General features: G+C 51.2%; 2 protein-coding genes across 2 annotated transcripts in view; one reads left to right on the plus strand and one right to left on the minus strand.

The window, feature by feature from the left end:
- P168DRAFT_281777 (acetyl-CoA synthetase-like protein) overlaps positions 1-12,760 on the plus strand; it is a gene marked incomplete at both ends in the record, with an annotated part of 28,807 nt that extends 16,047 nt beyond the window's left edge. Inside the window, 3 exons of the mRNA XM_024835952.1 lie at positions 54-4,642; positions 4,761-9,273; positions 9,347-12,760. Of these exons, the coding sequence (XP_024692723.1) occupies positions 54-4,642; positions 4,761-9,273; positions 9,347-12,760 (12,516 nt within the window). The remainder of the gene's footprint in view (positions 1-53; positions 4,643-4,760; positions 9,274-9,346) is intronic.
- Positions 12,761-13,647: 887 nt separating this feature from the next.
- P168DRAFT_297061 (putative serine/threonine protein kinase) lies at positions 13,648-14,753 on the minus strand (the record flags this gene model as incomplete). Its single annotated transcript, XM_024838150.1, has 5 exons — positions 13,648-13,986; positions 14,045-14,263; positions 14,293-14,376; positions 14,447-14,597; positions 14,659-14,753. 5 exons carry the CDS (start codon positions 14,751-14,753, stop codon positions 13,648-13,650), a joined length of 888 nt encoding a protein of 295 aa, XP_024692724.1.
- Positions 14,754-14,968: the final 215 nt, after the last annotated feature.

Below are 14,968 nucleotides of genomic sequence, written 5' to 3' on the forward strand. Positions count from 1 at the left end.
GTCCAACCAGTAAAAGATGCCACGCTGAATAATCCCACTAACACGGCTACTAGTACGACATAATGATGAATATTGGCCTCGATGAGAATGAAATTGCTATTAATTTCACCTACAATGCGTCGATGTTGTCAACAAGCCACGCCGAAAATGTCCTCAATCTGTTCATTCAAGCAGTCCGGCAAACAATTACTCATTCAGACCAAACACCGCATCAAGCCAATCTAATTAGCAAGGAGGACCTCCGACGCATTTTGAACTGGAATGCAATGGCACCGGCAGCTGTCAATGCTTCGATAGGTGACATGATATCTGAGCAAGCACAAAACCAACCGGATGCACCGGCAGTGTGCGCATGCGACGGTGATCTGACTTATAAAGAACTTGATTATCTATCTACCCGGCTGGCCTCGCACCTTCATGGTCTCGGTGTTACTCCAGGAAGCATGGTTCCATTGCTCTTTGAGAAATCCATGTGGATGTCCGTTGCCGCATTGGCGGTAATAAAGTCTGGCGGAGCAATGGTCGGCTTGGATATCGAGCAACCGCAGGATAGGCTGCGAACAATCCTCGAACAAACTCAGGGGTCTGTTATAGTCACCTCTCCCACGATGCGCAGCAAGGGCAATTCTCTTGGCATGGATACCGTTGTCATTGTGGACCGGGCAAGCATGGATCAACTAGAACCCGTTCGGGGGACGGTTCTTCCCTCGATAGATCCAGCCAGTCCACTTTACATTGTCTTCACCTCTGGTACCACGGGGACACCAAAGGGCGTGGTGATCAGTCACTGCAATGTTGCTAGTGCTATCACCTATCAGCAGGACTCACTAGGCTTGAACTCTGCATCGCGTGTGCTGGATTTTGTTTCGTATGCATTCGATGTAGCGTGGGGAACAATCCTGCACACGTTTGTGGCTGGGGCTTGTCTTTGCGTGCCCGAGGAATCGGAGCGGCGTGGGGATATTGGCGCAGCAATGCGTAGATTGCAAGTCAACTACGCTGTTCTGACCCCAACAATTGCCCGTTTGCTCGATCCGCAATCAATCCCACTTGTCCAGACAATGGTTCTGACTGGTGAACCCCTTGATCCAATAGATGTTCAGAAATGGGCGCTTCAAACCCAACTTGTCAATGCGTATGGTCCTTCCGAAACCACCATATGGGCTACCCTCGAGCGCTACCCATTCTCAGAAAATGAACCTAGTCTTGGAAGGGGAAAAGGATGCGTCACCTGGGTGGTCGACCCAAATCGCGAAGCTCAATTATGTCCTATAGGCTGTACCGGAGAGCTGTGGCTTGAGGGACCGATCGTTGGTCTTGGATATTTAAATGATACGGACAAGACAGCGGCCAGCTTTTTGCCGGCGCCCACTTGGTTGACACAGGGCGAATCTTCACGTCGTCCGGGTCGGCTTTATAAAACTGGTGATTTGGTTCGCTATAATCTCGATGGCACGCTAATTTATGCTGGCCGCAAAGACGGACAGGTCAAGATCCGAGGCCAGCGTGTCGAGCTCGGGGAAGTGGAGTACCATATCCAACAAGCCATGCCAACCGGCACAGGCGTTCCAGTTGTGGCAGAAGTGATCACGCCAAAAGCAAGCGCCAATTCCCTTTTAGTAGCGTATCTTGCACTGGGCGATCGGGCAACTGGGTCCACAGAAGGCATCCGCAATGCTCTAAGTTATTACACTAATATTTTCACGCAATGCTTACCGGAAAGCCTACCGGGGTATATGGTGCCGAACATCTATATCCCTGTTACTGAAATTCCAATGACTACTACTGGCAAGACAGATCGGCGACAACTTCGCACCATAGGGTCCGATCAAACATTGGCCCAATTGGCCGAGTTGCAGCCATCCAGAGGCAAGGAACGCGTTGCATCATCACCGGTGGAGCTCGCACTACAACGATTATTCTCCGAAGTCCTCAACATTGATCTGGACATAGTAGGGACTGATGACAGTTTCTTCTTGCTCGGCGGCGACTCGATTACTGCGATGCAGCTATCTGCACGATCCCAATCTGTCGACTTCTATATCACGGTCGCCGATATATTCAAACACAAAACTGTTGCACAACTAGCAAAAAATTCAGGATTACAAGCAGCAGAAACTAGCTCTATCCATATCGCGGAGACGGTCGACACTCCTTTTGAATTGTCTCCAATCCAGCGGATGTTTTTCGATTTCCAGGACATCCGGAAGAACATGTTCAACCAGAGCTTCCTGGTCCGGGTGTCTCGACCTCACCTGCCAGACCAGGTTAAGGAAGGCATAGAGCAGTTGGTGGTTCGTCATAGCATGTTGCGAGCTCGCTTCATTCAAGTGGACGGCGCCTGGACTCAAAAGATTCTGGCCGATGCAACGTGTTGCTACGAGTTCCAACGGCATGACATCCCCTCCCTCCATGAGGCAAAATCTTTGCTTAATCAAAGTCAACAAATCCTCGATATTGAGCAGGGTCCGATCTTTGTAGTATACTTGATCAATACTAACGACGAGGGCCAATTTCTGTTCATGGTCGCGCACCATCTGGTAGTGGATCTCGTGTCTTGGAGAATCCTCCTTGGTGAACTCGAAGAGTATCTCGTTCATGGAAAGGTTGCTGGACCCGCACCTCTTTCCTTCCAGGCGTGGTGTCAACTTCAGGCAGACCATGCGGTCAACCGGTCTCCAGCGGAAGATTTCCCTTACGACGTCCCGCCACTAATGTATGACTACTGGAAGTTCACTCCAGGTGTCAGTCCGAATACTATAGGTGACACCACGCAATGCAGCATAGTCATCGAGAAATCTCTCACTGACCAGCTGTTGGGGTCTGCCAACACTGTATTCAATACCCAGCCGGTGGAGATACTCCACGCCGCCCTGCTTTATTCCTTCGCGCAGTCATTTCCGGATCGAGTGTCCCCTGCGATCTTTACAGAAGGACATGGAAGGGAGGCATGGAATTCTGCAATTGAGCTTGGTAGAACTGTTGGCTGGTTTACAACAGTATATCCGGTTGTTGTTGACGCTATCAAAAGCGACAGGCTCATTGATATTGTACGTCGCAGTAAGGACTATCGCCGTCAAATCCCCGCCAACGGCAGACCTTATTTCGCTTCACGCTATTTGAATCCTGCTGGGCGGCAAGCCTTCCATCTTGACGGGCCCGTGGAGATCATTTTCAATTACTTTGGGCTGTACCAGCAATTGGAACGAAAAGACGCACTCTTTCAGCAGTCAGACGTCTTGATCTCTGATCTAATGGAGGCTGCCCCAGAGCTTTCTCGATTTGCGCTGATCGATGTTGCCGCGTACGTCGCTCAAGGCAAACTACATGTCGACTTCTTATACAATCGGCATCTACAGCACGGGAGCAAGATCCGTGATTGGATTATTGAGTGTGAGCATTCTCTGGTTATGGCGGCTCACCAACTCCCTTTATTATCTCCATCTTATACTGCTTGCGACTTCCCCTTGATGCCATTGGGGGAATCCTCTCTACACTTGCTCATCAATGAAGCCTTGCCCGGCCTCGGTCTTACATTTGGCCAAGTTGAGGATATCTACCCCTGTACTCCTATCCAGGAAGGGATCCTCACCAGCCAAGCCAAGAATCCAGCTTTGTACTGGACGCGGGTGAGGTGGCTAGTGTCTTCGACGACAGGCTCACTTGTAGACCGCAATCGGCTAGGCCGCGCTTGGCAACAGGTTGTTGATCGGCATCCCATCCTGCGAACTATTTTCATTGACAGTGTTCGGTCTGGAGGTGTCAAGGATCAAGTTGTAATCAAAAACGTCAAGTCTGATGTCCAACTACTAGGCACTGACAAACCAGCTGACCCGCTCACTGGAGTGCAGTGGCATACGGATGTTGCCAGCAAGCGAGACAGTCCTCAACATGCCCTGGCGTTGAGTCAATCGGCATCTGGCTCAGTCTTCTGTGACCTCGAAATCAACCATGCCATGGTCGACGCCTACTCGTTGGGGCTCCTTAAATATGAAATCTCTCGTGCCTATATGGGACAAATTTCGTCTGAAGCGGGGCCTTCTTACGAGGCATATGTGCGTCATATACAGAGCCTGCCTGCGTCGGCTGAACAATTCTGGGCGGAATACCTCAATGAGGTCCCTGCTTGCAACTTCCCGGTTCTTGCTGAACCCAACCCCGATCATACCAATTCACGCGAGACACTGTCTCTAGATATGGACATAAAAACACATCTGGCCCTCCGCAAGTTCTGTCAGCAATATGAAATGACCCCGTCCAGTGTGTTTCACCTAGCCTGGGGGCTTGTGATTCGCGCTTACACGGGACTGGATACCGTATGTTTTGGATACCTTACCTCCGGACGTGATATCCCTATACCAGGTGTGGATCGAGCTATCGGCCCGTTCATTAATATGCTGGTTTCCCGTATCAACCTAAGCAAAGGATCCTCTGCGTTGGAAACCTTGCAGGAAGACCAAAGAGATTACCTGGCTGCGCTTCAGTATCAGCACACTCCATTGGCCAAGATCCTGGAAATTTCTGGAAGACCTGGTAAAGGTCTTTTCAACACTGGTATCTCAGTGCAAAACAACGCGTCTGCCCAGGAGCCGGAACCGCAAGAGGTTATATTCACGGACGTTGGGGGCTTGATTCCCCCGAGGTATGTTAATCCGTAATCAAGATTTGTCAGACCCAGGAGCTAACATAACACAACAGTATGATATTGCAATCGCAATATCTCACGGACAGGAGGGCACAGCGGTGGCCTTTGATTTCAGTACCTCGCTCCTCTCTACCGACGGATCCCAGCGCATCGCAACCCTGTTCCTTCAGGCAGTCGAGGGGGTTATCCACAATCCCAATCAAGTCCCCCGAGATATCAACTTGGTTAGTGAACAAGATATCCAGCAAATTTGGTCATGGAACGCACAAGTTCCACAAGCAGTGAAGACATGCGTGCACGATCTTATAGCAAAGCAAGCGTGTTTACGGCCCAACTCATCTGCTATACATGCCTGGGATGGCGATGCAACCTACAAAGAGCTAGATCATTTTTCATCACGGCTTGCACATCACCTTGTGGATCTGGGAATCCGTGCCAATGACGCTGTTCCATTGTGCTTCGAGAAGTCAATGTGGATGCCGGTGGCTGCGCTGGGGGTTATCAAGGCTGGTGGTGCTTGTGTGGCTCTAGACACAACCCAGCCAGAGGAGCGTCTCCGAGGGATTTTGCAAGATATACAGCCCTCTTTCGTATTATCATCTCGTGCCAACGAACACCTCACTCGAAGAATAACTGACACTCATGTCTTGTTTGTTGAGCGACCTTTGTTCCCCCAACTACCAGTCCCAAGCTGCTCCGACCTTCCGGTAGTGACACCATCCAGCCCGGTCTACGTGGTTTTCACTTCTGGTAGCACTGGAAAGCCCAAAGGCACTGCTATAAGCCACACCAATTTTGCCAGCGCAATTGTTCATCAACCAGATTTGCTTGCTCTAAACCCTGATGCTCGTGTGTTTGACTTCGTTTCATACGCGTTCGATGTTGCCTGGTCTAATATACTGCATACCTTCGCCGCTGGTGCGTGTTTGTGTATTCCGTCTGAGTCGGTGCGCCGAGAGGGTACCGCACAGGCAATGGATGCTATGAAGGTCACGCATGTCCAATTTACACCGTCCATGGCTCGCACCATAGATCCAAACCAGGTGACCTCCCTAAGGACCCTGATCCTCGGAGGTGAGGCACTATCCAAACAAGACATTAGACTCTGGGCCCCACGGGTCGACCTCCGGGTTGCTTATGGCCCGGCGGAATGCACGGTAGCGGCGGCGATGACGAATGTCACGCAGGAGTCAGGCCAAGTGGGGAAAATTGGTCATGGCGTTGGCTTGAATACGTGGGTTGTTGGTTTGTCCGAGGACGCAGGCTTAGTCCCAGTGGGTGCTGTCGGGGAACTGTGGCTGGAAGGTCCCCTTGTGGGACTCGGCTATATCGGCCAGCCCCAAAAAACCGCCGAGAGCTTCGTTCAGGATCCAAAGTGGTTGATGAATGGACCGCGAGGAAGATCAGGCCGCGTCTACCGGACCGGTGATCTTGTGCGTTATAATCCCGATGGTACCCTTGTTTACGTTGGGCGCAAAGATAGCCAGGTCAAAGTGCGCGGACAACGTGTAGAGTTGGAGGAAACCGAATATCACATCCATGCAGCTCTGTCAGACGGCATTGGGGCCGTTGCGGATGTCATCAGTCCACAGGGGAGCGCCAACGCAATGCTTGTGGCCTACCTTGATGTGGGAGTTACTGTTGACGCATCATTGGAGACAATTCACGCTGCGATGCGTCCTTATACGACAGGGCTCGCTGACAGTCTTGCACAATGCCTGCCGCAATTCATGATCCCCACGATGTATATTCCTGTGGCTGGAATTCCAATGACACTTACGGGCAAGACGGACCGCCGTCGCCTACGAAGTATAGGGTCATCGCTGAGCCTTGACCGGCTGGCAGATATTCAACCAACGCGGGGCCAGAGACAGCTACCAAGAACCGAGGTCGAGATGCAGCTTCAACAACTCTGGGCTGAAGTGCTCAATATTGACCCGCAGCAGATTGGCGCGCACGACAGCTTTTTTTCCTTGGGGGGTGATTCCATCTCGGCTATGCAGCTGTCTGCCAAGTCACGATCGGCAGGGCTTCGAGTAACGGTGCCCGACATCTTCAAGCTGGCCACTATTGCAGGGCTGGCGCCAAGTGCTGCAAGCCAAGCACAGAAAGTGTATGATTGGGAATGCACTGAGGGGGAAGCTTTCGAGCTTTCGCCCATTCAGCAAATGTTCATTCAGACCAGCCAGTGCAACCACTTCAACCAGAGCTTCTTCCTTCGCATCACACGTCCAGTTTCTTCAACGGATGTTCGGCGCGCATTAGAAGCCGTCGTTACCGAGCATGCGATATTGCGCGTTCGGTTTGACCATATTGTGGACGAGCAATGGACGCAACGGGTCATACCATACAGTCCAGAGTGTTATAAATATGAACAACACACAATAGAAAGCTTCTCCGACGTGTCACCGATCTTAGACAGAAGCCAGAAATCCCTTGATATTCAAGCCGGACCTATCTTTTCCGCTGATCTTATTGACACCGGTACTCAGGGTCATTACCTTTTCCTCGTGGCTCACCATTTGGCCATTGACCTTGTCTCCTGGAGGATTATCCTCGCTGATATGGAGGAACATCTGACCACGAACAAAATCTCTGGCTTCAAACCACTACCTTTCCAGGCCTGGTGCCAACTCCAATCCGAGTATGCTAGAGACCAGCTGCCCCCTGAGGCAGCGTTCCCCGTCGAGATTCCTCCACCGCAGGACTACTGGGGCCTCGATCCCACGACCAATACTATGGGGAACACCATTCACAGCACGTTCAGTCTGAGCAAAGACGACACAGATAGTCTTCTCGGTTGTGCGAATATGGCCTTTGACACGCAATTAGTGGAGATACTACAAGCAGCGTTGCTTCACTCGTTTGTCTATACGTTCCAGGACCGCCCCGCTCCCACCATCTTCAGTGAGGGTCATGGGCGCGAACCGTGGGATTCTGCGATCGACCTGTCACGCACTGTGGGGTGGTTTACTACGATGAGTCCAACACTTGTCTCTGCGTCAGCCTTGTCCAATGACTCCTTGCAAACCGTCGTCCGCCGCACGAAAGACGGTCGCCGACAGGTGCCGGGCCATGGGTGGCCTTACTTTACATCTCGATACCTAAATGAGAAAGGGAAGAAAGTGTTCGGGGGTTATGGAGCTCCTGAGATAACATTCAACTATTTGGGATTTTACCAGCAGCTTGAGCGTGAGGATTCGCTTTTCGCGCCAGCTAGCCCCCCTGAAGGCACTCTTTCAGACGTTGCCGAAGATATGGGCCGATTTGCGCTGATCGAGGTCATGGCTTCGGTTTCTGCCGGTTGTCTCGAGTTTAGTTTCATGTTTAATTGCAACACTAGACACCGAGATCAAATAGGGACCTGGATCACGCGGTACGAACACTCACTGCAAACTGCTGCCCGTGAGCTGCCGCATCACCCACGAAGTTATACACAGTGTGACTTCCCCCTTCTTTCTCTCAGCGAAACAGCCTTGCTGAAATTGAACGACAAAATTCTTCCTGGACTCGGCCTCTCCTACGGCCAGGTGGAGGACATCTATCCTCTCACGCCCATTCAACAAGGAATCTTATTGAGTCAAGCCAAAAGCCCTCATCTCTACTGGACTCGGATTCGGTGGCTCGTACAGTCCGCGTCTCCCTCCTCTGTCAATCTGGATCGCCTAGTAGAAGCTTGGAAGCGTGTTGTTTCTCGACATTCCGCGCTTCGAACTGTGTTCGTGGAGAGCCCGTCGCCCCATCGGTTTGAGGACCAACTAGTCATGCGAACCTGCGAACCTACAATCCATCTGCTATCGTCATCTGACCCGCCTGCCGCTCTTGCGCGTCATTGGGAGTCCCGTCAAGAGCCAAAACCGCTTCATTCCTTGGTTATATGCTCCACCCCGTCTGGCGACAACGTACTTTGTGATCTTGAAATGAACCATGCTATCACTGATGCGACCTCGACAGCGTTGCTCAAGCGCGAGATCTGTGCTGCGTACGATGATCTGCTTGATGCTACTCCAGGACCTCTGTATCGTGATTACATCCGCCATATACAAAGTGTCGGAACGGAGGCGAGCTTGGAATACTGGAAGGATTATCTAGAGGGTGTTCCTCCCTGTATCTTCCCGTCTCAACGCGAACCTCAATCAGGAGAAAACAAGGCCAGAGCTTCGATGACACAGTTGCTTGACGGGGACCTCCACTCGAGACTTCGATCATTCTGCCAAAAGAATGAGTTCACTCCAGCAAATCTTTTCCATTTAGCCTGGGCTTTGCTTCTGCGCTGCTATACTGGCTCGGAAACTGTGTGTTTTGGCTACTTGTTGTCGGGCAGAGATGTTCCTGTGGAAGGTGTAGAGAAAACCGTCGGTCCCTTCATCAATCTACTTGTGAGCCGCCTCCATTTAGGCGGTAGTGAGCCCCTGGCCGCTGTGATTGAAAGGAATCAGGCAGAGTTTGTGAGCAGTCTTAACCACCAGCACAGCTCTCTGGTCCAAATCCTGCGGTCGCTTGATGAACCAGTGGATGCTCTCTTCAACACTGTTTTGTCTGTGCAGGGAATGGACCTCAAGAGCCATGACAAGGATGACCTGTTCAGTCTTCGACTGGACGAGCAAGATGGACATGACCCAACTGAGGTAAACATTGTCACCCCCCAACTCTCGACTGGGAGTTTATTTGCTTCGATATTTTGCTGACTTGATTCAACAGTACGATATCATGTTGAATGTTGGCCTTGGGAGCGAAGAGACAGCAATCACATTTAGTTATTACGGATCTCTTTTATCTGATCAGCAGGCTAGAAACCTGGTACAGTCTTTGTTGCAGGCAATAGAAGAGATAATCCGGACGCCTTCGAAGACTGCCGCACAGGTGGATCTTGCAGGCCGCCATGATCAGGAGATTATCTGGAACTGGAATTGCGCCGTTCCACCCACTGTTGATACACCAGTGCACGAACTCATTGCCATGCAATGTCAACAACGGCCTGATGCAACGGCTATCTGCGCATGGGATGGCGAGTTTACATACCAGGAATTGGACTGCTTGTCAACACGCCTGGCTCTTCATTTAGGAGCCCTGGGCGTCGGCGCTAACAGTATTGTTCCGCTTTATTTCGAAAAGTCCCGCTGGATGCCTGTATCAGTCCTGGCGGTAATGAAGGCTGGCGGGGCCTCGGTAGCCATGGATGCCAACCAGCCGCTGGAACGGTTACGGGCGATCGTGCAGCAGGTGCAACCGGAGGTTCTATTGTCATCTCGTGAGAATTACCCTGTGGCTCACCGTCTGGGTGCACAAAGAGTAGTCCCTGTCCACGATGCGGCTCTCTCCAGCGTCATTGTTCCGGCAGACACCGTGTGCCCGTCCATCGCAGCGTCTCAGAGGCTCTACGTGACATTCACATCAGGCAGCACGGGCACACCCAAAGGGGTTGTCATATCCCACTCGAACTTCAGTAGTGCACTGGTCCAACAACAGGAGTCACTTTCTTTCGGGCCAAATGTTCGCGTATTCGACTTTGTATCCTACGCGTGGGATGTCTCTTGGTCTAACCTCCTGCGCTCGCTTGTAGCTGGCGGGTGCCTTTGCATACCACACGAATCGCAGCGTCGGGCCAACATTGAGAAGGCCATGTGTGATTTCCGCGTCAACTATGCCACAATCACTCCAACTGTCGCTCGGCTGCTCAACCCGGCGGAAGTTCCCTATTTGAATACGCTTGCTCTGATCGGGGAGCCTCTCACCCAGGCTGATCTCGTGCAGTGGACACCACATGTGGGCGAGATTATCAACACTTACGGGCCATCTGAATGTCCAGGATGTGTTACGGTCAACCGGATCCGCAGGGACTGTCTACAGGACCCTCATCTCGGCAGCGCGTCCGCTTGTAACACCTGGATCGTTGATCCCACGGATGCCGACCGCCTCCTTCCTGTAGGTGGTATTGGTGAGCTTTGGCTGGAAGGGCCATTGATCGGCTTGGGTTATTTAGGTCTCCCCGAGCGCTCAGCAGAGAACTTCATCGAGAACCCCAGCTGGTTACGGCGAGGCGGCCCCGGCTGCTCGGGTCGAGACGGTCGGCTTTACCGCACTGGTGATCTAGTACGCTATAATCCCGACGGTTCTCTGGTCTATATCAGTCGGAAGGATGCGCAAGTCAAGATTCGCGGCCAGCGCGTGGAGCTGGGCGAGGTGGAATACCATGTGCGGCAGGGCATTCTAGACATCGACGATGCTTCGGTGGTGGCCGGGGTTATGACTCCTCGAGGTAGCAGCAGTCCTATGCTTGTCTGCTTCCTTGGCCTGGGTGATCTGGCGTCAGGCTCCGCAGATCAGATCCGTGCTGTTCTTGGAGAACGTACACGAGGTCTAGATGAATACCTCGGGGCCAGGCTCCCACGCTACATGGTCCCCAGTACCTATATTCCGGTTGTTGATATCCCTATGACTGTAACCGGCAAGACTGATCGACGTCGCCTCACCCAGGCCGGAGCATCTCGCACACTCGCCGAACTGGCCGAGCTGCAGCCCTCTAGAGGCGAGTGCCAACCCCTGACAACCGAGATGGAGTGGCGCTTGCAAGGCCTATGGGCAGCTGTCTTAGGCCTAGACGCCAGTCTGATCGCGGCTGATGATAGCTTCCTTCGTATTGGAGGCGATTCAATCACAGCTATTCGCTTAGGCCAGCGGGCTAGCGAAGAAGGCTTCTCGCTAGCAGTCCCGGATATTTTCAACAACCCGCGACTTTGCGACATGGCTCACTACCTTCGTGAAGGGCAATCCATCTATCGCGATCCCCAGCCTTTTTCTCTACTTTCTTGTCCCCCTGGTTCACTTCCCTCTTTTCTCGAGACTTCTGTTTTACCTTTCCTCGAATGGAACAAGGACCACATCACCGATGTATATCCTACCACGGAGTTACAAGACCTTTACGTGTCGTCCGCGCTGGCTGCCCGAATGGGTGAAATCGAACACATCTACATGGACCTCCCGGCAGGTGTGGACCTTTCTCGTGTTCATCAAAGCTGCTTACGTTTGTGGCAGCACCTGGATATACTGCGCACTGTTTTCATTGTCGACGGTCATCGTCACATTCAGGTTGTCCTTAATGACGTCGAGCCAGATATTTCCGCCCACGAAGTGCATGGAGATCTCACAGCATGTGCCGAGAAGATCTATCGCTCTGACCTGCAGAGCCCCCAACAGCTAGGACGTTGCTTTACTCGGTTTTTCATCATTCACAATCCAGACGGACAAGCCCGGTTAACCATTCGCTTTTCGCATTCGCAGTACGATGGTTTCAGCTTACCGTTGATATTCTCGTGCTTTGCTACCTTGTACCGAGGGGAGGCTCTGCCCTCCAGCCCCAAATTCTCGGGTTATATACGACATGTTCAAGAGCAGCAGCAAGCGGCCCGCCCGTACTGGAGATCTCTCCTATTGCAGTCCTCTATAACCCCTGTCAAGCCTCTGTCGGCTGCAAACGGTGATTATCCGCTGAGTCAACACGTGGGTAGCCTGGTTGAATCCAAGACCATCGCTCCTGCCCCCGCGGGTCGCCAAGGATTCACAGCAGCGACAATTTTCACCTCACTCTGTGCGCGCATGCTCTCCAGGATTACCGGCGCCACCGATGTGGTCTTTGGACAGATCGTCTCTGGTCGAGCCTCGCTACCCAGCAGCCTCCAGAATGTTGTTGGACCGTGTGTCAACACGATTCCTGTTCGAGTGCGGATCATCCCAGGGCAAGGTCTCGAGCAGCAGCTGGCCTCGGTCCATGAACAACACATTCAGGGCTTGCCCTACGAAACCAGCCAGTTTGGGGATATAGCGGTTAACTGCACTGACTGGCCGGATGAGTCTCGCACGCCCGAGTTGGTCGTCCAATTCCAGAATCTCGACAACCTGGAGCATGACGCCGGCACCAGCATTCTCGGGGCAAATAGTACACTGGCGGCCTACCAACGCAAAGGTCGACCTGTTTTCCCCGACTTCATTTTCGTCCTGGCAAAACCTAAGGGAGACGGCTGGGAGCTGTCTGTGTCAGGCAGCTCGAAATTCCACACGCAGCACACGCTTGACACCGTGTTGGATGAGCTTACTAGGCAAGTTGTAGATTGTTGATACTTGGTTTCTCATTTCGGGGCCGAGAGACATGACTTCCCTCACGCTGTGTAGCTCTTCTCACTATGTTTTCAATCATTGTCTTCCTCCTTTGATTCCTTGCCTCTTCTACTAATATCACCTGTCATATTTCTCGGTATTTTGTATGTTTTTTTTTTTTTTTTTTTTTTTTTTTTTTGGTTTGGCTTCTTTTTTGTAATTCTCGAGTGTTTCCTTCTTCGTTTTTTTCTTCTTTCTTACCAGTAAGTAAATAATGACTAGAATGGAAAACTATTATGCAGTAATCTCCGGCCATCCAGTAAAAGGACCGTTGACTAAGAACAAAAACCGCACCAGAATGGCCTTGAAATGATCGCAGCTTCGACCCAGTCATGGTACCTCAGAGCTTAATAGCCCATTAGTTAGGCAAGCTAGGACAGGATAATGAGAACCACCACTCGACAGTATTGCTAGTACTAGCCGATGCTAGCGCTTAGTTCTTCAACGACACGTGCCCATACATTTTCCCATACAATCCCGGCCACGCATACCTAGGTCTTTACCCATAGATCTTCGATGCGGCATCTGGACATACCACATGACAGTTTCGACGTACATAAATCACACGTGGACGTAGACCCCAATCCGGAAGCTGTTTTCCCATAGTTTGGTGGATCAAGGTTAGAGCCCTATATAGCCTAAGATCCTTCCTTTCCCAGCAAAGCCCCGGGCCTAATGTTTATAGACAACTAGAGATAAGGCAAGAACCCGTGTGAAAAAAAAGAAAGAGGGGGGGAAGAGGGAAAGAGGGAAAGAGGGAAAGAGGAAAGAAAAAGAATGGAAGGAGAGAAGAAGAAAGGCGAAAAGGAGGAACTATCTGCAAGACGCTATACCATATCTCCCAGGACTTATAATTTGTCATGACACTCATCTTGTAAAAGCTCTGCGGCTGAAGGCCTATCTCTCGGATCAAGCGTCATGATCTTCAGAATGAACTCCTTGTCCTCCTTAGAAACCTCTTTCTCCGAAATCCTGGCAAACGGCTTTTTCTTTTCAGGGGGAATGCTTTGCGTAATATACGCCAGCATATCCAAGGTCTCCTGCGGACAGATCCCGCGATACGTCAAAGGAAACGGCCCAAAGAACTCACATTGTCTCTGGAGAATCTTCAGCTCGTACTCATCATGGTCTGCTGGGACGTCTGGTTTGAAGAGGAAGAAATTGTCTCCGTAAACCAAGGTTACAAGCTGAGCGAAAGAGTCAGCGCCGTCTGAAAATAAAGATTGTTGGTCGTCAAACAGATACCAATGCACCATATGACCATATATCTGTTGCTGTGCCCCAGCCATTTTGGAAATGAGCTTCAGGACTCCTCCTTATAGGTGCTCCGATGAGGTCGCCATCTCTTGCATAAGCTGAATCCGAAGGAACAGTGCTCCCACAATCTGCTAGCTGGACTTCGAAAAGCGTGTGCTTTCCTTGGCCGTGGTTCAAGAGAACGTTGTCGGGCTTTGTATCTATATTCTGGGTAAGACATTGCAATTGGCACAGACAATATTACACAAACCCGTATGCACAAAGTTATCTTCATGAAGGACCTTCAAGGCCTCTAATGTTCCCCTCGCAACGTATTTGATCTCCCGATTCGTAAGGTTTTCTAAAAAAAATAGAGGCATCTAGGAGACTCTCATCCAAATGTCTCAATACTATGGCTGGTGGATCAGATGGCTCGACAAGCTCATCAACCAAAGGTCGAATGAAGGGTGTACGATATTGGAAATGCTTGAGAACGTCACGTTCATTCTGAAGACGAAAACGATGGACACTCCTCACAATTACTGATTGGTTGCTTTCAATTCTGTCCACACAAAAAACAGGGTAAGTAGAGACCCGCATTGATAGTTACTGGGCCTTTATACTTCGCGAGCCAAACAGTCTCTTGGAGTTGTTTGCCAATCGTGTACGCTCCGTTGTGGCCTCGGAGGAATTGGCCTAGTCGCAGTGAAGACACCATGTTATGTGTTGAAAACTTGAAGAAATCCCGAACCGTGCATGTAAAACCTAACAAATAGCTCTAAGGAGGAGGAATGTGACAGGGCTGGACTTAAACAAGGGTTATGCTTGTGGCTGAGCAATCATCTCCTTGGAAGATGCCTGGGGCTGCCGCGCCTGATAATAATAAGTATTAAGCACGGCAGTATGCTTGTTCCGAAATCTACAGTCCTTTCA

Source organism: Aspergillus campestris, assembly GCF_002847485.1.
Source record: "Aspergillus campestris IBT 28561 chromosome Unknown P168scaffold_6, whole genome shotgun sequence".
NCBI lineage: Eukaryota > Fungi > Ascomycota > Eurotiomycetes > Eurotiales > Aspergillaceae > Aspergillus > Aspergillus campestris.